This window comes from Erithacus rubecula, assembly GCF_903797595.1.
Source record: "Erithacus rubecula genome assembly, chromosome: 26".
NCBI classification, from domain to species: domain Eukaryota; kingdom Metazoa; phylum Chordata; class Aves; order Passeriformes; family Muscicapidae; genus Erithacus; species Erithacus rubecula.
In genome coordinates, this window is record NC_136678.1 from 4293202 (window position 1) to 4315119 (window position 21918).

A 21918-nucleotide genomic window follows, 5' to 3' on the forward strand; every position below is an offset into this window, starting at 1 on the left:
GGCAGAGCCAAGGAGCTCAGCTGAGAGGGGGCAGTGCCAGGCTGGCAGAAGGATGTCCCAGTGCCAGCACTGCAGGCACAGCGGGATCTGCCTAGGGAGCGGCCCTGGCGTTTGTGCAGTGATAGGCAGGGCTGGGTCCTGCTGGGCTCTGGCTCAGCAAGATCAGAGCCCAGGCCTGAGGGAATGGTTTCTCTTCTTAAAATTAAATTCAGCCATTCCTGAATCAAGTCATGGGGTGGTTTGGGTTGGAGAGGAGCTTAAAGATCCTCCAGTGCCAACCCTGCCATGGGCAGGGGCAACTTCCACCATCCCAGGCTGCTCCAGGTCCTGTCCAGCCTGGTCTGGAGCACTTCCAGGGATGGGGATGGGGAAGCCACAGCCCCTGTGCCACCCTCCCCATCCACCCTGTGCCAGGACCTCACCACTCTTACAGTCAAGAATTTATTTTTGTTATCTCCTCTAAAGCTTCCCTCTCTCAGCTTCAGGCTATTCCTGAGCTTCAGGAAAAACTGAATCAGGCTGAGGTAACCAGGTTAAGTGTTTTAGCTTGACTAGATCTGGCTGACAGCTCGGAGAATTAACCCTGGTGGAAGCTCTTCAGGCTTGGAGACGATCTTGAGCACGAGCCAGGTCTGATTTTTATCACTCTCCTTCCTTCCCTGGTTCCCTGATGTTTGCTGTGATGATTTTAGAGCCTGTTAAGAGCTCTCTCTCTCCTTGCCACAGCCCAAATGTGCCCACTGAGGAAAGGTTTCCCTGATCCCTGCTGGCCTTGGCTGGGGCTTTGCAAGGCCTTTAATTACGGCTGGTAAGAGACAGGATTAGAGGGGATGGTTTTAGTCCCAAAGCCTCAGACCATTGCCTGGGGCAGCTTGGGGTGCTCTGGGAAGTTAAAATGTATTCCCTGGGGGAAGGACACATGTTTGGATGTGTCCCCTGGATAAAGGACACATGTTTGTGTCCCTTTGGATGAAGGACACATGTTTAATGTGTCCTTTGGATGATGGACTCGTGTTTGTGTCCCTGTGGATGAAAGACATGTTTTTGCACGTTTTTGCATGTGGTTTTGGATGTATCCCTCTGGATGAAGGACATATTTTTTGATGTGTGCCATGGGATAAGGGACATGTGGATGTGTCCCTGTGGACAAAGGACAAGGTTTTGAATGTGTCCCCTGGGATAAGGGATTGGTTTTGGACATTTCCCCTGGGATAAGGGATATGTGGATGTGTCCCCATGGATGAAGGATGTGTTTGCATGTGTCCCTGTGGATGAAGGACACGTTTTTGCCCGTGTCCCCTGGGATAAGGGACATGTTGGGGTGCGTTACCGTGGATGATGATGCGGCCCTGGTGGGTGTCCCTGCCTTTGGTGTTTTCCGCCTCACACTCGTAGGTTCCCTCATCCTCAAACCCGGCGTGCTGGATCTGCAGCAGGGGCTCGCTGCCGATCCACTTGGAGGACTGAGGCCCATCCAGCTTCCTCCACTTGATCCGGGGCACGGGGCTGTGGGAGAGCCAATCCAGTGAATCCGGGCTGAGCTCGGTCCTGGTGGGACCACCCCGCTCCTGCCCACCAGGCTTGGCTTTAGCCAGCTCCTCCCTTTTCCCATTCCCCTCCATCTCTGGTCTCCCATTGGAGAGAGGAGGTGTGGAAGTTCGGCTGTTCTCTCCCCATCCCAATCCCAATTCCGATCCTGATCCTAATCCTGATCCCGATCCCGATGCCGATCCCGATCCTGATCCGGATCCTGATCCTGATCCCGATCCCAATCTCGATCCCGATCCTGATTCTGATCCTGATCCCGATCCTGATCCTGATCCTGATCCTGATCCTGATCCCGATCCTGATCCCAGTCCCAATCCCAATCCTGTTCCCGATTCTGATCCCAATCCCGATCCCAATCCTGATCCTGATCCCGATCCCGATCCTGATCCTGATCCCGATCCTGATCCCGATCCTGATCCCGATCCTGATCCTGATCTCAATCCCAATCCCTATCCCAATCCTGATACTGATCCCAATCCTGATCCCGATCCCGATCCAGATCCCAATCCCGATCCCCATCCCCATCCCCATCCCAATCCCCATCCCCATCCCCACCCCTCTCCGCCCGGACGCTGCTCTCACTTTCCAAAGGCGAAGCACTCCAGGGTCACCAGCTGCCCCGCCAGAGCGTAGGTGTCGGCAGGGAACCTGGCCTTGATGCTGGGTGGGAACTGCCTGGCGTCTGCCACGGGAAAACACGGCTCAGGGCGCTGGGTGACACCGAAATGCCACCCGGGGGCTCAGAGGGACCCGTGAGGTGACTTCCCAACCCCTTCGTTTGGGTGAGGGGACACCCAAGTGAGGTTTCACTTTCTTTTTTGGACAGTTCTTGCTGAACTCTCTAAAACTCTCTTTATAAGCTCTCAGGGCTCTAATTCCTGAGAATCATGGAATCCTGGAATGGTTTGGGTTGGAAGGGTCCTTAAACCAATCCAGTCCCACCTGTGCCGTGGACAGGGACACTTTCCACTATCCCACATTGCTCCAATCCCTGCCCATCCACACCTTCCTCCTGTTTAATTCTCTTTTCCCTGTACCAAAATTATCCTTTAAAAATAGAGAAACCCAGAATCTTGGAGGAAGAGCTGCTCCCCTCCCATCCCAGCCCATCCATATTTTTGAAGCTCTTAAGAGGGGCTGGAGGGTGATTCGGGTGCTTTGCAGGGGGTTGCTAATTTAGATTTTTCCCGTAAGAATCGGCATTTTTGGGACAATCCAAGAGTGCTGACCCTCTGCAGCCAGGCTGAGGCGGGAGAACTTGCTGAAGACGCTCTTGGTGATGAAGTCCATGTGGCTTGTGGCAAAGCAGGAGTAGTTGCCCAGGTCTGAGGCCTCTGTCTTGGCAATGTAAAGGTTGCCCGTGGTCTGGGAGATGAAACGTCTCCCGTCAGCTGGGATGAAATTGGGGAATTCATTCAGGAGCCACCGGTAGGACAAGCCTGGGGGGAAAAGGAAAGGAATGAACTGGGCAGGTTTGTCCTCCCAGGTGGGATGGACAGGGTGGGATTCCAGGCTGGAACTGGCCCTTGCATGGACACACCAAGTCTGTGCTTTGTTGTGTTACAAACTCTGAATTCACCCAAATTTCCTTCCCTGAAACTCCCAGAAAATCTGGGAACCCCCTGCTCTGCTGTCTCCCCCTCACCTGGGTAATGGGGTGGGGGGTTGCAGGTGAACATCACCCCCCAGCCCTCGGTGATCTTCACTGGGTCCCGCTCTTCTGCTGAGAATTCCTGCAAAACTGAACAGGCAGAGTGAAACCCAGACAGAAAAAAACAGCTGGGAGAACATCTGCGCTTCCTCTGCTGGGTTTGTGCAGAAGGAGATCCAAAAAAGTCAATGGCTTCCTCCATAATACTCCAAATTCTCCAAATTTCCGTGGAAGTGCCAGGAGATTTCTCCATGGCGTGATGTGTTGGGGATGTTCTCTCCAGCCTTTTTCCAGGCAGGCTCAGATTAAGCCCAGCCTAACCGTGTTTGTGTTTAATTTACCCGGCGGTGCCAAACTTACAGCCAAAGCGGAGCGAGGCCTCCCTGCTGACCACGGTGCCCCTGGGGTTGGTTGCCACGCACTGGTAGGAACCGGAATCTTTGGCTTTCACGGGGTTGCTGATCACCAAATCCCCGGCCACCAGCCTGTAGCGGGAATCCGGCTCCAGCTTCAGCTCCGTGCCGTTCATCTTCCACCTGCAGGAGAAACGGGAGCAGCACAGGGATGAATAAACCCCCATGGGTGTGGCTGTGGTGGTTTGCAGTTGGGGCGGGGTTGGAGGTGGATTTGGATCTGAGAATGTCTCAGAATTTTGGGGTTGTTGAGGTTGGAAAATTCCTCTGGGATCGCCGAGTCCAAGTTGTGCCTGATCCCCACCCTGAGCACTCAGTGCCACTCCAAACTCCCTGGGGAGCCCCTGCCAACCCTTTCCATGAGGAAATCCCACCCTGAGGCTGTTCCCTCTCCTTCTGTCCCTATTCCCTGGGATGAGATCCCAATTTCCTCCAGCTCTCCACTCCTGTCCTGTGCAGATCCAGAAATTCCCCCTGAGCCTCCTTTTCTCCACGGTGATCCCCTTCTCCTCAGGATTCTCCAGACTCTTCCCAGCTCCCTCAGCTCCTCACAGGACAAGGAATCTCCTCCCCAATCCGATAATTCTCCATATATAAAAGCAGAGGGGAGAAAGCAGAACTGTGGGTGTCTTTATCCCATCCCAGGTGCGATCCCTGAGCTCACCTGTAGGTAGCAGGAGGATTGGCCCGTGCCCTGCAGCCCAGGGTCACCTTTTCCTCAGCTGAGCCCTCAGGGAAGAGGGTGTGGGATGGCTGCTCCTCGAACACCGGCCCGTAGCTCCGTGTGCCGCCCTGTGCTTGGCACCAAACTGCGGGAGAGGGCAAAACCTGCTCAGCCCCACTTGGCTTCCCCTAAAAAACCCTTTTTTTTTCAGTTTTGTAGGATGTGCCCAGCAGCGAGGAGGAGAGAAGGAGCAATGTGAGAACTGCACCCCATCTGCCAGCACAGCCCTGCCCCGGCTGTAGAACACGAGCTGCGATTCCCAGCGAGCATCCCGCACTGTTCCTGCCCTCCCTGAGGGACTGGGGACACCTGCAGGAGGAGCAGGGATCTCCTGGGACAGCACAGCTGGAGCTGGGAATGTCCCCGAATGGCACAGCTGGAGCTGGGAATGTCCCCTTGTCCCTGAGGTTCCTCCTCTGCCTGCACAGGCTTTGCCTGGTTCGTTCTTCCCAAATCCTCTCCAGGGTGAGGGAGAGCTGGGATCTTCACGGCTCTGGACACACCTGGCAGGTCTCCTCTGTCCCTGCAGCTCCAGTGACTCCTGACACATCAAACCAGTTGCTTGCTGGTGTGGAAACCAGAGCAAACCAGATCAAACCAGAGCAAACCAGTACAAACCAGTACAAACCATTCTGTTCCACGGCTGGGATGAGCCTGAAGCTGCTTTGGGGTGTTCAGACATGGATTTCACTCTGGTTTTGGGAGCAGTGAGGAACAAGAGGGACAAAGGCCCCACCTGCCAGCCCCACACTCTGCCTGGGCCCTGTTTGGGGACAATGTGCCACTGGGATGTGCCAGCTGCCTCGTGCCTCAGATAAACAGCAAATCCCAGCAGATCCCCTCCCACCTGGGGGATCCCACAACCCCTGACTGGTTTGGGTGGGAAAAACATTAAAGCTCATCCCATTCCCATTCTGGGACACCTCCCACAGCCCAGGGTGCTCACTGGAAGGACACCATGAACGAGAGAGACCTCCTGGAAATCCCTTTCTGGCAGGAACAGCCGGTGGGATAATTGCCAGCACGTCTGTCCTGCCTGTCCCTGCCTGTCCTCACTGTCCCTGTCCCCCTGGAGACGCCTGGCCCTTATCAGGGAAGGAGCCACCAGCTCTGAGCTGCTTCCCTGCTCCAGGATCCTTCCCTGCTCTGTAATTGAATTAATGAGCTGTGCTAATCTGTCTCCTTCCCCCTGCTCAGCAGGGCTGCTCCTGAATGAAACAATTCCCGGGAATGGGATTTTTATGGAAGAGGCTCTTCCAGCCAGGAATGGTCTGGGATCAGCAGGAGCAGCTCCTGGGGTTTGCCTCGTGTTCCAGCTGCTCCAGGAGGAGATGGGATGGGATGGGATGGGATGGGATGGGATGGGATGGGATGGGATGGGATGGGATGGGATGGGATGGGATCCATGGGATGGGATCCATGGGATGGGATCCATGGGATGGGATCCATGGGATGGGATGAGATGGGATCCATGGGATCCATGGGATGGGATGGGAGAGGGGCTCTGGTAATTGGCTCAGGGCTGGGAGCAGCTACTCCCCTGTCCCTGCTCCAGGCAATTATCCCAGCTCTGCTCTGCAGGGATGTGCACATGGGATGGTCCCCGGTGCCACACAGCTTGGATTCTTTGGAATGAAGGAAAAATGGCGGTTTTGGGGTTGTTTCCCCTCTCAGCCAGGGCTGTTTTCCTTCTAGGATGGTTCTGTTCCTGAAGGAAAAAGTGGGAGTCTTCTCCCATTTGGGTCAGTGCTGAGGGAGCTCCAGCTGGAATAAACTCTGCTGACCAAGGGGGAAAACAATAATGAGTTAATGGGGAATTAATGAGGATGAATTAATTGTGTGCTGATAGATGAGTCAATTGTGCTCTGATAGATGGCAGTGACAGGATCGAGGCTGAGCAGCTCTAATTTTGAATTTAATTAGGGAGCACAAGGTAAATAATTCCTATTTATTTAACAAATAAAATATCTATTGCTACCACTCCCACCCCTGCTGTTTCCTGCGGGATTTTTTTTATTCCAATCAGGCCAAATCAGGCTCATCCTCCCTCCTGATCCCACCTGGAGCCCCTGTCCCTGTGTCCCCTTGCTCTCCTCTGCTGTCCCTTTGTCCCTGCCAAGGTTACTGCTGCCAGTGCCAGGCATCGATTTTCCCACTTGGAATCGATGCCAGGAGTTCAGGTGAATTTTAATCCACAATTCCAACGTGCTGGAGGTGAAACACTTGAATTTCACTCATTAAACAAATCAGGGGTCGGTTAAAGCAGTAATTAAACAGTTACGAGGTGGGGACAAGGTTAAAATTAAGAATTGAAAAATCCCAGAAATTCTGAGACTGATCTGGGCCCATCCTGCCACCTCAGAATTCCCGATTTTTAATGTTGCCAATGCAAGATCCTGGAGCTGTGGTGTTGGGAAAATAGGGAGAGGACAGGCACAAAATGAAAGTTTTAAAGCCAAATTTCAAAGGAGAGGAGTGACCTGCTCGGAATTTTCCGTGTTCCATCCAGCTGGAAGAGCTGGAACAACAGGAAAAAACCCACCATGGCTCTGGAATAACCTTCAGTATCAGGAAAAATGAAAATTAGCACCAAAATAACGGGAAAAGATGAAAGCAGAACACCTGAAGATGAAGATTTGAAGAAGCAGCTGCAGGGAGGTGACTCCAGAGCCTCCCTTTTGAGTTATTTTTGGGGATATTTTTAGGAATTTGCTGAGATCCAGGCCTGGAAAGCCCAGGTGTGCAGGAGGCTGCACTTTGCCTTCGTGCTGAGCCCAGGAAATGATGAATTTACTCGGTGCAATGTTTTCCATTTCTTTTTCTGAGAACATGCTCAGCACGGCCCTGGAGCCTCTGGATCACAGCAGGGCAATAAATTGGTTTTACAGGGAATTTATGCCTAGAATCCAACTGGATTTGGGTGGTTTTTTTGAGGATCAGGTCTCCGAGGAACCAAGGCTTTGTTTTGGGTTATTTTTAATGAGCAGCTTGCTGAGGAACAAAGGGTCAGGGCTTGGATTCCCAGATTTTCCAGAGTTTTTCCCAAATGAACAAAGGCTGGGCAGAATTTGGGATTTTAGACAGGTCTCTGTGCACTTCAGAAGTTTTAAATATTTAAACCCCTCTGCAGACCTGGAGGTTTTGCCTCTTTTCCCACTCCATAACATTTCCTTGAGCCTCATCCACTGCTCCCATCCTTTTGTCCCCATCCCTCCTCACATTCCCAGGATTTCTCCCTGTTCCCAGCTGCCTCCAGAGCTCTGTGGCAGCATCAGCCAAAGGTCAAAGTGAAAATCTCCCTCCCAGGGTGCAGTTTTTGGGGGGTTTGCCTGAACTCAGGTGGTTGATGCAGACCCCAACTCCAGCTCTGTGTCAGGGTGATTTCCAAGTGGGATAATTGCTCCGGATCCAGGGCAGCCCCCCCCTGCCTGAGCCTCCTCAGGGAGGCAGAGAACATTAAAAGGTAATTAGATATTTATGAGGATGGGCCAGCAGGCTGTGCCCGGGCTGATGGATTGGCTGGAGGACATTATCCAGGCTCAGCTGCAGAGGAAATGTCTCCCTGTGGAAAAGGGACCTGCAGGGAGCAGCCTGAGCCTCCCCGAGATCCAGGGATGGGCCTGAGGTCTGGAAATGCTCCCCAAAATTCAGAAATCATCCCCAAAATCCAGAAATGACTCTTGAGATCCAGAGCTTCACCCCAAGATCCAAGGATGGGCCTGAAGTCTGGAAATGGTCCCCCAAAATCCAGAAATGCTCCCTGGTAACCAGAAATGTCCCTGAGATCTGGAATTTCTCCGCGAGGTCTGGAAACTATCCAGAAGATCCAGAATTTCTCCCTAAGACCCAGAAATGTCCCTGAGATCTGGAAATCATCCCTGAAATCCAGAAATGCTCCCTGAGCTCCAGAATTTATCCCTGAGATCCAGAAATGGTCCCTAAGGATTTTTTCAGGATATGCCCAGCAAGCAATCCCTGGAAAAAGCAAGATGGAGAGTGGAATGAATCCCACTGGCAGGAGGAAATTCCTCCTGCACCTCCCTAAATTTGGATTTAGAAAAAGGGAATTGTCTCAAACACTCCTGGCCCAAAAGGGATATTGGGAATAAACAGCACAAACATGGAACAGCCCATCCCAAACCATGCAGGGATTTGGGATTCAGCACTGTTGCATCCCAGGGACAGGAGATTCCCGATGAATCCTGGAATTCTCTTACCCAGGAAGGTTCCAACAGCCAGGGAAATGTGGATGAATCCAGTGGTGCCTCCCATCCTGCGCCGGCTCCTGCGGGGCCCCTACGGGCACGGGGGGACAGCCCTGGGGGGACACAGAGGGGCCAGTGAGACCTTCCAGCCCCAGATATTCCATGGTGCTGAAATTCCAGAGCCTCTGGAGTCAGCAGAGCCCTTCCAGCCACAGATATTCCATGGTGCTGAAATTCCAGAGGCTCTGGGATCAGCAGGGCCCTTCCAACCCCAAATATTCCATGGTGCTGAAATTCCAGAAACTCAGTTTGGGGTGAATGAGACCCCTCCAACCCCAAATATTCCATGGTTCTACAATTCCAGAGGCTCTGGAGTCAGTGAGATCCTTCCAGCCCCAAATATTCCATGGTGCTGAAATTCCAGAGGCTCCAGAGTCCAGCTGTGCCTCCTCTCTGGCCACCAGCCCGAGCAAGAGTCACTCCAGGGCAAAATTCCAGCAGGAGAGGCTGAAGGAGCTCTTTTTGTCCCAGATGGGACAAATCAGGGAGGGGAATTGTTGTCCCTCCTCCTTTTGTACTTCCCATTCTTCCCCCCTCCTCTGTAAATTCTCCTTTTTGATGGAAAACACCAAGCCAGAAGCACGTGGGATATCGGTGGGAGGGAGGAAGAAGGAAAAATTTGGGATCTTGTGTAAATAATGAAGATATTGGGAAGGAGTTCTTGGCTGGTGAGGGTTGGGATGCCCTGGAGCAGGATTCTCCATCCCTGGAAGTGTCCCAGGCTGGGTTAGATGGGGACTGGAGCACCCCAGGATAATGGAAGGTGTCCCTGCACGTGGCTGAGTGACACTCTGGGCTTTAAGGTCCCTCCCCACCCAAATCACTCCAGGATTTGGGAATTCTGTGACAAGAGAATCTTTAATTGAAACTCCTCAAGTGCCTGTGTATTTCCAGTCTCCTCCACAGCCTCCTGTGATCCCAAAGAACTCCCAAAAATCAGCCCCCCCACACAAACCCTGAGCTCTTAGTGCAGCCCCTGCCCCCCAAAACCTCAGTGGGAGCAGCTCCCCCTCCAGCACCTCTTCCCACGGGACCCCAGCAGGGATTTTGGGCTGGATTTCCCCTCTTTGTTAACAAACCCTTCAGGAACGATGCACAGAGCTCTCCCCCAGCCCGGCAGGGCCTCATTTCCCGCTGTCCTCCCCAGAACATCCCAGCGAGGAGCTGAAGATGCTGCCAAGAGCTCCCGGGCCGCTCCTGCTGCTCATCCCCCTGCTCCAGCTGGTGCTGCTGCCGCTGCTGTCCCTGCCCATCTGTCCTCCCGAGCCCCCCGGAGCAGGGATTAGCTCATCCCGGGGGATGCTCGGCCCCTTCCCAGCCCCCCCTCATTAGCAGCAGCACCTGAGCAAGCAGCCAGAGCTCAGCTTTGCCTCCCGGCCCCCTCCGGGCTGCGGGAGCCGCGCGGCCTCTTTGTGTCCATACCCAGAGAGGTTTGGCTACCAGCATCCCAAAATCCCGGGGTTTGTGTCCTCACCCAGAGAGGTTTGGCTACCAGCATCCCAAAATCCCGGAGTTTGTGTCCTCACCCAGAGAGGTTTGGCTACCAGCATCCCAAAATCCCGGGGTTTGTGTCCTCACCCAGAGAGGTTTGGCTACCAGCATCCCAAAATCCCGGGGTTTGTGTCCTCACCCAGAGAGGTTTGGCTACCAGCATCCCAAAATCCCGGGTTTGTGCCCTCACCCAGAGAGGTTTGGCTACCAGCATCCCAAAATCCCGGGGTTTGTGTCCTCACCCAGAGAGGTTTGGCTACCAGCATCCCAAAATCCCGGGGTTTGTGTCCTCACCCAGAGAGGTTTGGCTACCAGCATCCCAAAATCCCGGGGTTTGTGTCCTCACCCAGAGAGGTTTGGCTACCAGCATCCCAAAATCCCCTGGTTTGTGTCCTCACCCAGAGAGGTTTGGCTACCAGCATCCCAAAATCCCGGGGTTTGTGTCCTCACCCAGAGAGGTTTGGCTACCAGCATCCCAAAATCCCGGGGGATTGTCTTGCCTGGGTCTGAGGGATGAAACCCAGATCAGGGAGCCGGGCAGGGGACACGGGGACGGGACAGAGGGGACAGAGGGAGGGGGGAGAGAGGGGACAGATGGGACAGAGGGGATGGAGGAGATGGGCGGGAGGGGACAGAGAGAGGACAAAGAAGGGACACAGGGGACAGAGGGAGGGGGCAGAGAGGGCACAGAGGGGACTGGCAGGAGGGGATAGAGGGGATAAAGAGGGGACAGAGGGGACAGACAGGAGGGGATAGAGAGGGGACTGACAGGAGGGGGAACAGAGATGGGACAGAGGTGGAACAGAGAGGGGATGGAGTGCACTGACAAGAGGGGACAGAGAGGGGATAAACACGGGATAGAGGAGATTGGCAGGAGTGGGACAGAGAGGGGACAGAGAGGATGGAGGGGACTTGCAGGAGGGGACACAGAGGGGACAGCCGCTCTCAGCCCTACTGGGATTTTCTTCCCTGCCAGGCCCCAAAATAAAGCTGGAGCTTCATTATCCCGCCTGGCCGGGCAGGGGGGAGCCGCTGCCAGAGCGAGGTGGCAGCTCCTGGTGGGAGAGGCACGAGCTGTGTCAGGGACAGGGAATTTGGGGACGGAGCGCAGCGGGGCGGGAGACGCTCCCACGCAGCCCTGGAGTGGCTCGGTCACATGGAGTCACTTGATGTCACCGAGAATCCTGCCCCAAACAGCGTCCCGAGCCCACGGCCCCGCTGCCAACACTGTCCCTTTGTTCCCCGGGCTTGTCCCTCCGCCTCGGGGACAAGGGGCAGCTTTGAGCCGGGCGCGCTCTGGGGCTGCAGGAGATGCCAGCCCCGCGCTAATTAATGAGTTGACTTTTCCAAATCTCTGCAGCTCCGGGGTTTGAGAGGCAGGAGCGGCGGAGCCGTTCCTGCACCAGCGGCTGCAAATTAAACTCCGGGAGTTTTTCCAGCCCCGTTTCCCGAGCCCGAATCCTCCTCTGAGCGCTGGGAGCCGCCTGGGAAGGCTCCGGCTGCAGCTTTGCTTTTTTTGTTCCTTTTCCCTCACACTTTGAAAATAAACAGGAAAGAGAGGGGGGAAGCTGCCTTTTGTTATTTTTCGTGGAATCCCAGAGTGGTTTGAATGCCCATCCCACTCCCTGGCATGAGCAGGGACACCTCCCACTATCCCAGGTGACTCCAACCTGGCTTGGAACACTTCCAGGGATGGGGCAGCCATGGATTCTCTGGGAATTCCATCCCAGCCTCTCCCGGCCCGCACAGCCAGGAATTCCTCCCCGGTATCCCATTTAACCCACTCCCTGCCAGCTGAAATCCTTTCCACAAGGAGGAGGCCGTGGCAGGAGGTCTGGGTTGGGCCCATTCTGAGGGTGAGGCTCCTTGAGGCAGTTCCGAAATACAGGGAATTTCTCTGCCATTCCCTGAATTTGTCAGCTCTTGGTGCCGTGTTTGAGCGAGAGCAAACCCCATCCCGCCTCTCCTCGGGATGGTCCCGAGGCCCGGGATCTGCTCGGGATGAGGGGAGGAATTCCTGCCGTGCCTTTCATGGGAACACAGCCCCCAGCACCTCTCTGGCTGCAGCCGAGCCAGGCTGGGATGGCGTTCCTGCCGGGTGATTGGAATTATTCCATGATTTTCCGATTCATTATTTAGGATGCGAATCGCGGCTCCCATCCCGCTTCTCTCTTCCCACCCGGCTCTCCCCATCTGCTCTCATCCCTTTCAGCGCCACATTTCCCCTCCTCACTCCCCCGTGTCCATCCCTCCACCCTTCCAGAACTTCCTTCCCAGGTTTTTGTTCCCGGAACCCTGCGGGAAGTGAAATGGGATGTGCGGAGCTCCTGGGGAGCTCTTGTAGGGAGAACAGGGAGATGCGGCTGATTTCCCATTTTCCCCTTTTAAATCCAGCCCCAGCCCATCCCGTGCTTTAAGTGGGTAAAAAATCCGGGATGTGGGAGCCGGGAGCAGCTCCAGGAATAACAAAGACGTGAGGGAGGAACAGGAATTTCTCCGAATCATTCTGCAATTCCAGTCTGGATAAGATAAACCCCTGTGATCCCGTTTTCCGCCGTCCCGATCGCCTTTGGCACCAAAGTGTCACCCTCAGATGGTGCCTGAGGGGCGGCTTCTCCCAGGTCACACCTGGGGACACCTGGGGGGTCTCCGGAGCCACCACCACGAGCTCCTGATCCTGGATCTGACCCTGATCTGCTTATCCTGGACCTAACCCCCAGCTCCTGATCCTGGATCTGACCCAATCTCCCCATCCTAGATCCCACCCCCAGGTCCTCATCCTCGACCCGACCCCAATCTCTTGATCCTGGACCCGACCCCCAGTTTCTGATCCTGGATCCGACCCGACCTCCTAATCCTGGATCCACCCCAAAGCTCGGGAACACTCTGCGCTGGATATTGAGCCCTGCTCTCATCCCTAATTAGGGAAGGGCCACAGGGAGCTGTTTTTTTTCCCTCTTCCCGGGGTATTTTAACAGCCACTCGAGAGCCTGCTGGTGTCCTGAAAGGGGATCTGTCACCGCCGCTAATGGAGGCTGTCACCGATACCTCCGGCAGCAGGGCGGGATGCAAAACTCCGCATGATCCCTTCCCTCCGGGATCTGCGAGCGCAGAGTCGGGGGGCTCAGCGAGATTTTGGGGTGTGCAGGGAGAGGAGGAACTGCCTGGAACAGCAGCCACAGCTCTGACTGGAGCTGCATCCTCTGCAGGATGATCCCAGCGGGATTTTGGGGGTGGGTTTGGGCAGGAGATGCCATGTCCAGCGCTGTCCATTAGCGGGATAAATCAGTGTAATTCCATCTCCAGCACTCAGCCACCAGAGGAGCGTTTGGGATTAAATGGGGCAGCTCCTTGTGCCGCCGCATTCCCCAGGGAAGGATCGCTCCGGAGAAGGGCCGGGCTGGATTCCTCCTGCGCCTCTTTTGTTCGGGATCCTGGCTAAAGCTGGAAAGGGCAGGCGTGTGATGCTCCCTGGGTTCTGACTCTCAGAACCTCCCCAAGGTTGGGGACATCGTGTCCAACCCGGCACAGCGTGGCCGGGGAGGTACAAACGGGCTCATTGTCACGGGTTTGTCCTCTATAAATCAGGGTGGATTGAAAGGAAAGCTCCGAATTCGGCCCTTCCCAGAGTTTTTTTTGGGCTCGGATCTGTCGGTGGCTCCAGGTCCTGCAGGAATTCTGGGCCACTCCAAACCCATCCTGGGCAAGGAAGTCTCCAATGAGGAACAAAAGAAGGGTTTGGGGTCTTGGGGTCACCTCAAACAGACCCCAAACTGCAGTGTGGGGTCAGAACACCATGCCAGGGTCTCCAGCCACAAGATGTGTCCCCAAAACACTTCTGGAGAGTCCCATGTCCCTCTGTCCTGCCATGGGATGGGATGGGATGGGATGGGATCACCCAGCTGCTCTCACCCTACACCAGCCCCTTGCCTGCACAGCCGGGTCTTACACTGATAATCTGAAATTGATAATTTAAAATCGATAATTTCAATCGATCACCATTGATTTATTTGGAACAGATCGGCCTTGAGAAGGACCAGCATTCCAGGTCTGGCTTTCCCCAGGCACAAACCGAGCCTGGCCTTTCCCTCTGCTCCCGGCTCTGATCCCAGCAGGGTCTCCGGCCCCTCCCTGCTTTCCCTGCTCCTGGAAGTGCTTTTCCCGAATAATTGGCCGCAGCCCCGCGGGTCGCAGCTCCGCAGGGCTCGGGGGGAGTTTCGTTTCGCTCCAAACCCTCCCTTTGTGCGGGAAACAAAGCCGGGAGGTGCCTTTGGCCCTGGACATGGGAAGGGGGTGTGGGCGGGATGGACTTGGGGTTAAAATCGAACTGTGAATTTAAAAAGGGGAATTTTGTTATCAGTGGGACCTTCCTCCTCTGGACAGAGTTAATTTTGCATCTGAGTTTTGCAGTGAGTGGGTTTCCCTTTAAAAATTATCATTATCATTATCATTATCGTTTTCATTTTCTTATTCTATTCTATTCTATTCTATTCTATTCTATTCTATTCTATTCTATTCTATTCTATTCTATTCTATTCTATTCTATTCCATTCCATTCCATTCCATTCCATTCCATTCCATATTTTAATGATCTTTTCCCTCCCCAAACAAACCCCTTCCCATCTCTCTCCTCGTTGCCTTCAGGGGTGATGGGAATCCAACCTGAGCTATGCAAATATCCCTCGAAAAATTCCCAGGGGTTTGGACTGGAGCTCCGGGGGGTCTGGGCTTGGGAACACCCTCGGGAGCTCCGGGTGAGCCAAAGCCTTGGGACAGGTGTCAAAGTGAAGGGGACCAGCAGGAGGAGTCAGGACACTTTTCCATGGATCTTCAGCCCCCCGGGATGGGGGAATTTTGGGAAGGGGATTCCCCCAGGTCGGGCACAGGGCTGGTGTTAAGCCAGGCTTAACCCTCCCTCCAGACTCGAGTTCCAATGGAAAAATCAGCCAGAGCAGTTGAGATGAGGCTGGAAATGTCTGGAAATTCACGCAGGAGTGAATCCAGTGGGAATTTGGGAAAAAATTGGGGTGGGACTGGGGAGTTTTGGCTCTGGTCGTTGGGAAGCAATTCTGTGACCGTGGGAGGCGATGTCAACCCCAAATCCTGGTTCGTGCCGCTTGTGGCTGCTGAAATCACTGAAATTCCCACAGGCACATTCCCGGAGCTGCCGATTTCCCTTTTCCCGGGAAATTCCGGCTGCTCCTGCGGGATCTGCAGGGAAGAGCCGCGGGACCGGGAGGGATTTCAGGCAGCGAGCACAGAGCTGAGCTCCCCTCCCCAAATTAACCCCCCCACTCCCGTTTCCCGCTGCCCTCTCCAGGCCTGGATCAGCTCCGCGAAGCTCAGCCTAAAGCCGGGACTATCCCTCCCTCCCCCTCGCGCTCCGGTGGCGTCAGAGCCGCGGCGCGGTGATGTGGCTCAGGTATAAATAGCTCCTACCTGCTCCAGCCTTTCCCTGCCGCTGGAAGCGCTCCCGGGAGTCGGGAAAAACAAGCGGGGAGCTCGGGAAAAGCTGCTGGAGAAGGGCTTGGAAAGAGAAGCTCTGATCTACCAGCAAGAACCTTCCCAAGGTTCCAAGATTTTGGGTTTTGGGGAATCCCTGCCTGGCTCCAGGAGCTCCCGGAGCTCCCCAGCCCTTCCAGTGGGCTGCTGGGTGCTTGTACTGGTTATACTGGGAAGGAGCAACACCCTGGAGTTCAAAATCCAGGGAAGCTGCAGCTGCTCCCTGTGGTGGTGCCGGGTTTGTTTTGCTCCTGGGATGATCCATCCCCGTGTCCAACCTTCTCTCCTGTCCGTGGGATTTGGGTTCGGGCTCCAAACATTCCCAGCCTTGTCAGGGATCAGCGCTAAACAGATTTTCCCTGGTTCCCCTGGTTTTAGAGCTCTCCGGGCTCTCATTAAATGATAAATGTCCTGATTTAGGATCGCTGGGCAGGGCTGGGGTTGGGATTCACAGCCGGCTCTGGGTGGCAATGTCTCTTGGATCATCCCACTGGGAGCTTGGATTTTACAGCGGGACCGGGGGTGTTTGCCATGGAAAAGGAGAGATTTGGGGTTCAGGGAAAGGGATTTTGTGCAGCTGGAGAGGTGCACTGAGCAAACCCGTGGGAGACGGGGAAATCCCCATCCCCAAATCCCTGAAACCGCCATCCCAAACTCCCGGAGACCCTGATTCTAATCTCCATGAAAACCGCACCCTAAACACTCTGAAACCTCATCCCCAATTCCCTGAGACCGCATTCCAAACTCCCTGAGACCCCATCCCATCCTCCCTGAGACCCCATCCCAATCTCCATGAAAACCCCACCCTAAACTCCCTAAAACCCCATCCCAGCCTCCCCCAGACCCCACCCCGATCTCCATTTCGGGATCTGGGCTCCGGCCCCATCCCGGGGCCCCGCCCGGCTGGGGTGGGGGGATCCCCGGGGGAGCTGCAGGTCCCCCCGTGGGCTCAGCCTCACACTCCGGGGGTGGTGGCACTGCCAGCGACAGGGACAAAGTGCCACGGGGCGAGAAGCCCCGGCAGGGCTCAGCCTCTCCTCAAATATTCCATGGATAATTCGGATTTTGGGCATTTCCAACGCAGCTCTAACGTGGGCTCGGCTCCACGTGGATTCCCATTTCCGTGGGATGCGGATGGGAAACCCTAACGGCACGGTTTGGGTTTTCTGCCCTTTATGGTTTATTCGTGGTAAATCCGCGGAGAAAATCCTAACCCAGACCTTCAAATCCTCTGCAAATGTTCCAGAGGGATAAGAGTGGCCTCTCTGTTTTGTGGGAATTAATCAGGGGGTGGAGAGGGGCGTTGGGAACTCTTTGTCTCACTCTACCTGAGCCCCAGGTACAGCTGGGCTGGACAGAACTCCCCTATCTCCCTTTTACCGGAGTTTTTGGGAATTCTGAGCCACCCCTTGGAAAGCTCAGTTATTTCTGGAAAGTTTGGGACTCCCTGGTGAGCAAAGCAAGAGGCTTTTAGGGTTCTGTAGCTGTGCTAAATCCCAAATATCCAGCCTGAGAAAGGTTCATTTCTTGATCCTAAATCTCCTGCAACACCCCGCGCTCCAGCTTTGTGCCCTCACAATTCCTCATGGATATTCCTGGGAGGAGCAGGGCCGAGCTCGGGCTCTGGAAAAGCTTTGGGATTTCTCCCAGCTCCAGGATGCAGCGGCTGCTGCCTCCCATCCTCACAGCAACCGGTGTTTCCTGGGAGAGACCTCCCGGCAATAACGTGGGGGGCTGGTGGGAGTTGGGGCCAGCCTGGGGCAGTTTTGGGGTCACCGTGGGTGGGGTGAGGAGGAAGCTCGAGGAGTTTGAAGACACGAGAAGGAGCCCCAGGAACCCCCCCCCCCCAGTTTCCCCATGCCAGCGTCCATCCCTCTGGGGGTGCCCTGATTGTGGGGTGCCCCCCGTGCCCACGGGGAATGGGGCGGGAATGGATGAGTGGCTTTGCACAGCATCCCACCCAGCCCCGAGTGTCCCTGGCACAGCCCCAGGCACACAAATCCCCCCGGAGCATCCCAAAATCCCACCCCTCCCCTGGGATCTGCCCTCAGGAAGAGGAACCGGGACCCCACGGCGTTCTGGGGCTGCTCAGGGCTCTGCCAGCTCATTCTGGGGATTCCGAAGTACTTTTGGGCAGCAGAACCCTCTGTGGACCCCCCCTAAACACGCCCGACCCCACCAGCGTCGGGCCGGAACGCGCCGGGAAAAAACCTCGCGACAATCGCTGAGAACCGAAATATTCCCCGATTTTTTTCCCCCGTACCAGACATTTCTGCTGACAGCCGCCCTGACCTCGGCCGCGCCGCGCTGCCACAAGTGCCACCTCCGCGGCCCCCCCTGCTCCCAACTCCACCCGCCCAATGCCCGAACCACCCCCAGCTCCTGTCCCCGAGCCTCCGGAGCCCGGCGGGACCCCGCGGTGTCCCCCCGGCCGGAGCGGAGCCAGCGCGGGTCGGGAATGATGCGCTGGGACACGCGGTGCGCTCTCCATCGCTCCGGGATGAACGGAGCGCTTACCTGGGGCGGGTGGGCATCAGCCGGGGGCCCGCGGGGCCTGGCGGCTGCCGGGGGCTGGGCTGCGAGGCAGAGCTCGGCTGGTGGCTGGCCGAGTGTGGATGTGTGTGCCCAAAGCCACTGCAGCATCTCTGCATTAGGATGTGCTCCTCCCTCTCCTCCCTCCTTGCGTGCGCGCTCCCTCGCTCGCTGCCAACCACCACGCCGCTCCCTGGAGACGGCGAATTATTATTTTTTTTATTCCTCACCCCCCCTCCTCCCCTGCTTTTACCTCGCTCGCCACAGCGCAAGAAGCAGGCGGGCATCATCATCATCACCATCATCATCATCATCATGCATAATTCATCCCGCAGCCTCTCCCGCCGGCTGCGGGAGCCCCCTCGGCTGCTGCCGTCCCTGGGGCTGGAGCAGGTGTGGGGCCGGGGGGGGGGTTGGAGGGGTTTGAGCCCCTCGCTGTGGGGTGGGAGCGGCCCCAGGGCTCCTCATCCCTGCGTGGGTTTGGGTGTGTGCACTCCCAGTGCCTAAATATATCCGTGGATTACACAATCGATCCATAATTACACAATCTGTCCATGGATACCCGCGCGTTTCTGCGTCTGTAGACACCCAAGGATGGGATTCGCGCCGAGGAAATTTCTGCACGGTCAAATTTTGGGATGCTCGGGCTGGAGTGGGTGGTCCCCGACGGGGATTCCTCACAGTGACGGCGCGGGGGTGACAGCGTGGTCACCTTAGGGTCACCTTTGGTTTTTTTGGGTGCGCCCAAAGCCACTTTTGGCCGTGGCCGTGGCCCGAGGGACTCAGGGTTTGTCCCAGGGGGATTTTCCCGGGAAGATCCTCAGCTCCCGGCTCGTCTCGGGCTGCCGGGGGAGGGACGCGAGAGGATGTGACAGGGACAGGAGGTGACAGGGACACTCCGGGACCCCCGGCAGCCCCCGAGGGGTGGGGGAAGCTGTGAAAGTGCCTGTGCTGGGGGGAATCGAGGATTTGGAATTTTCCAGGGACCTTCCGGCCCTTGCCAGCTCCAGCCAGACCTGCTCGTGGTGCCGGGTGATCCGCGGGCGCCGGGTCTGGCCGCAGGTTAATGGGCTGCAATTACAGAAAAGTAATTAAGACATTAGTGTCTCTATTGATTGGCAAAGCTTCCGCTGCCCGGGCAGGAGATGGGGCTGAGGGTCCCGTATCGCTTCTCCTCGCCCAGTTTGTCCCAGTTTGGGCTCCCCGCTGCCAGTTTTGGGGTGGGAAAGGACGAACAGGGAGCCAGGCCCGCAGGGATGGAGGGAAATCCAAGGAGGGGGATGAGTCCTGTCCCACAGGAGGGAGGGAGGGAGGGGGACATGTCTTTTGTCCCCTCCGCTCTGTGCCTGCGCCAGGGTCACTCTGCAAGTGACAAGGACAGCGGTGACCCCGCGGGTGTCAGCGCACAGGGACAGCAGCGACAGCACCCGGGGGATGTGGGGAGGCCGCTCTGTGAGGGATCCCTTGGATATTCCCAGCTCCAGCAGGGGAAACAGCCATGGGAATGGGCAACAGGCTGGAGCTGCCTCCCGGAGGAGGAGGAGGAGGGAACCCGGCATCGATCCGGTCCTGTCCCCCGGCGGTCGGGCACGGTGCCGGTGTCACGGCCGGGCCATGGAAAGGAACGAGCGCGTCTGGCCCGGATCGATCCCCGCCGCCGCTCCGGGAGGGATAAAATCGCGACGGGAATGCTGGAAAAAGCCCGTGGAGAGGCTCAGACCTTGGGCTTGGTGCTTCCAGTGGCTGCGGACAGCGGGAATGGGGGATTGGGGGGACTGACAGAGTCCCAGGGTTCCAGCCAGATGGAATTTCTGCACCGGGAATCAAGCGCAATTTCATAATTCCACAATTCCACATTTCCACACTTCCACACTTCCACATTTCCACACTTCCACATTTCCACACTTCCTTGGGGCACGGACAGAGCGTAGCTGGTGCCTCCATCGCGCTGGGAACGTTTCCACTGGGCAAAAAGTGCTTTTCCCCGTCTCTGCTGTTCCTGGAAAGGCTGGGGAGGGGGCGGGAGGAGCCCCCGCTGCAGCAGGAAGCACTCAGCCCTTCATCCTCTTAGCCGGGCCCGCCGCAATTACAGCTCAATTAACCAAATTACTCCGCCGCTCCCCCTCCTTTCAGCCCCTTCTCCGCCCCGGGGAGTCTCTGCCAGGAGCACTCGGGAGCCTCGGGGCAGGAGGGGCTGGGAGAGGGGGATGGATCCCGGCAGGAGCCGCGCTTGGCTGCCAGGAATGGGGGGCTGGGGTCAATCCCGCATTTTAGGAGCTGTGGGAGCTTCTGCTCCGGTGCTTCCCGAGGGTTTCGGGGCTGAAAATGGTGCTGGAGAGGATCCGGTTCTGTTCCTGAGCATCCTCTGGGAATTTTGGGAATGTCGAGGTCCAGCACAATCCAGGCTCTGGTTCTGGAGAGGATCCAGAGCTGATCCAGCTAATCCAGGATCCTCCTTTCCTGGCCAGGTTGGGAATTTTGGGAATTCTGAGAACTGGCGTAATCCTGGCTCTGGTTCTGGATGGGACCAAGAGCTGATCCAGGATCCTCCTTTCCTGGCCAGGTTGGGAATTTTGGGAATTCTGAGAACTGGCGCAATCCTGGCTCTGGTTCTGGATGGGACCAAGAGCTGATCCCGTCCTGATCAGGTTGGGAATTTTGGTAATGCCAAACAGGCTCTGCTGTTTTTCCCTCTTGGAATTCTATGGGAATGACTCTCAGGCTCAGCACGAGTTTTGAATCATGTTTTATTATATGTTTAGTGTTTTCTCTATACAAAAAAAATCTGCTTTTCTTTTTTTTTTACAGTGATTCAAAAAAAAAAAAAAAAAAGATATCTGAGTTGTTTGGCCTTCTCTCATCTCTCATGCAGTTGGTTTAGAAGTCCTTTAATTAAACCTTTTTTTTTTTTTTCCCCTTCTAGTCCATAAATCTCTGGTGCTGGAAACCAAATTTTTACAGCCTCAGCTTTACATTTCTCACTGGAACAGGTGGAGTTAACGCAAAGGTGGTGTTTTTTCTTCTTCTTCTTTGTTTATTTTATTTTATTTTTTGCTTTAAAAAAAAGGCAAATAAATGCACAGGATACTTGAGACAGAGAGGACGGACAGACAGCAAGATTTTTACAAATTAAATGAAAACAGAACAGTCTCTTTACTTTCTGTTGGATGTGAGAGGGAGGAACGGACATTTAAATGATATTTTGGAGGGAGGATTGTGGTCTGGGAGTCTGATGTAGAATTTTGGGGTATGACATGGAATTTTGGGGGTCTGACATGAGATTTTGGGATTGACATGGGATTTGGAGGTATCGACATGGAATTTTGGGGTTCTGACAAGGAATTTTGGGATGTTGACCGAATTTTGGGAGGTTGACATTGAATTTTGATGGTTGACGTAGAACTTTGGGGGTTGACATGGGATTTTGGGTGGTAGACATGGAATTTCGGGGGCTGACACAGGATTTTTGGAGTTGACATGGAATTTTAAGCGGTTGACGTGGAAGTTTGAGTGTCTGACATAATTTTGGGAGGGTTAACACAGAATTTTGAGGGGTCTGACATGGAATTCATGGGTCTGACAGAGTTCTGGAGCTTTGACATGGAATTTGAGGGTTTGACACTGAAGCTTTGGAGCTTTGACATAGAACAGTGGAATTCATGTGTCTGACAGAATTTTTGAGCTTTGACATGGAATTTTTTGAGTTTGACGTGGAATTTTGGGGGTCCAACATAGAACTAACATAGAAATTCATGGATTTGACATGAATTTTGGGGATTGGCATGGGATGTA

At 55.3% G+C, this 21918-nt stretch overlaps 1 protein-coding gene across 1 annotated transcript in view; it reads right to left on the reverse strand.

The window, feature by feature from the left end:
• CNTN2 (contactin 2) overlaps positions 1–18307 on the reverse strand; it is a 29159-nt gene extending 10852 nt beyond the window's left edge. The window contains 8 exon segments of the mRNA XM_079327078.1: positions 1331–1506; positions 2131–2230; positions 2778–2987; positions 3194–3289; positions 3560–3735; positions 4277–4421; positions 8554–8654; positions 18112–18307. Coding sequence (XP_079183204.1) covers positions 1331–1506; positions 2131–2230; positions 2778–2987; positions 3194–3289; positions 3560–3735; positions 4277–4421; positions 8554–8608 — 958 coding nt within the window. The 5' untranslated portion in view covers positions 8609–8654; positions 18112–18307.
• Positions 18308–21918: the final 3611 nt, after the last annotated feature.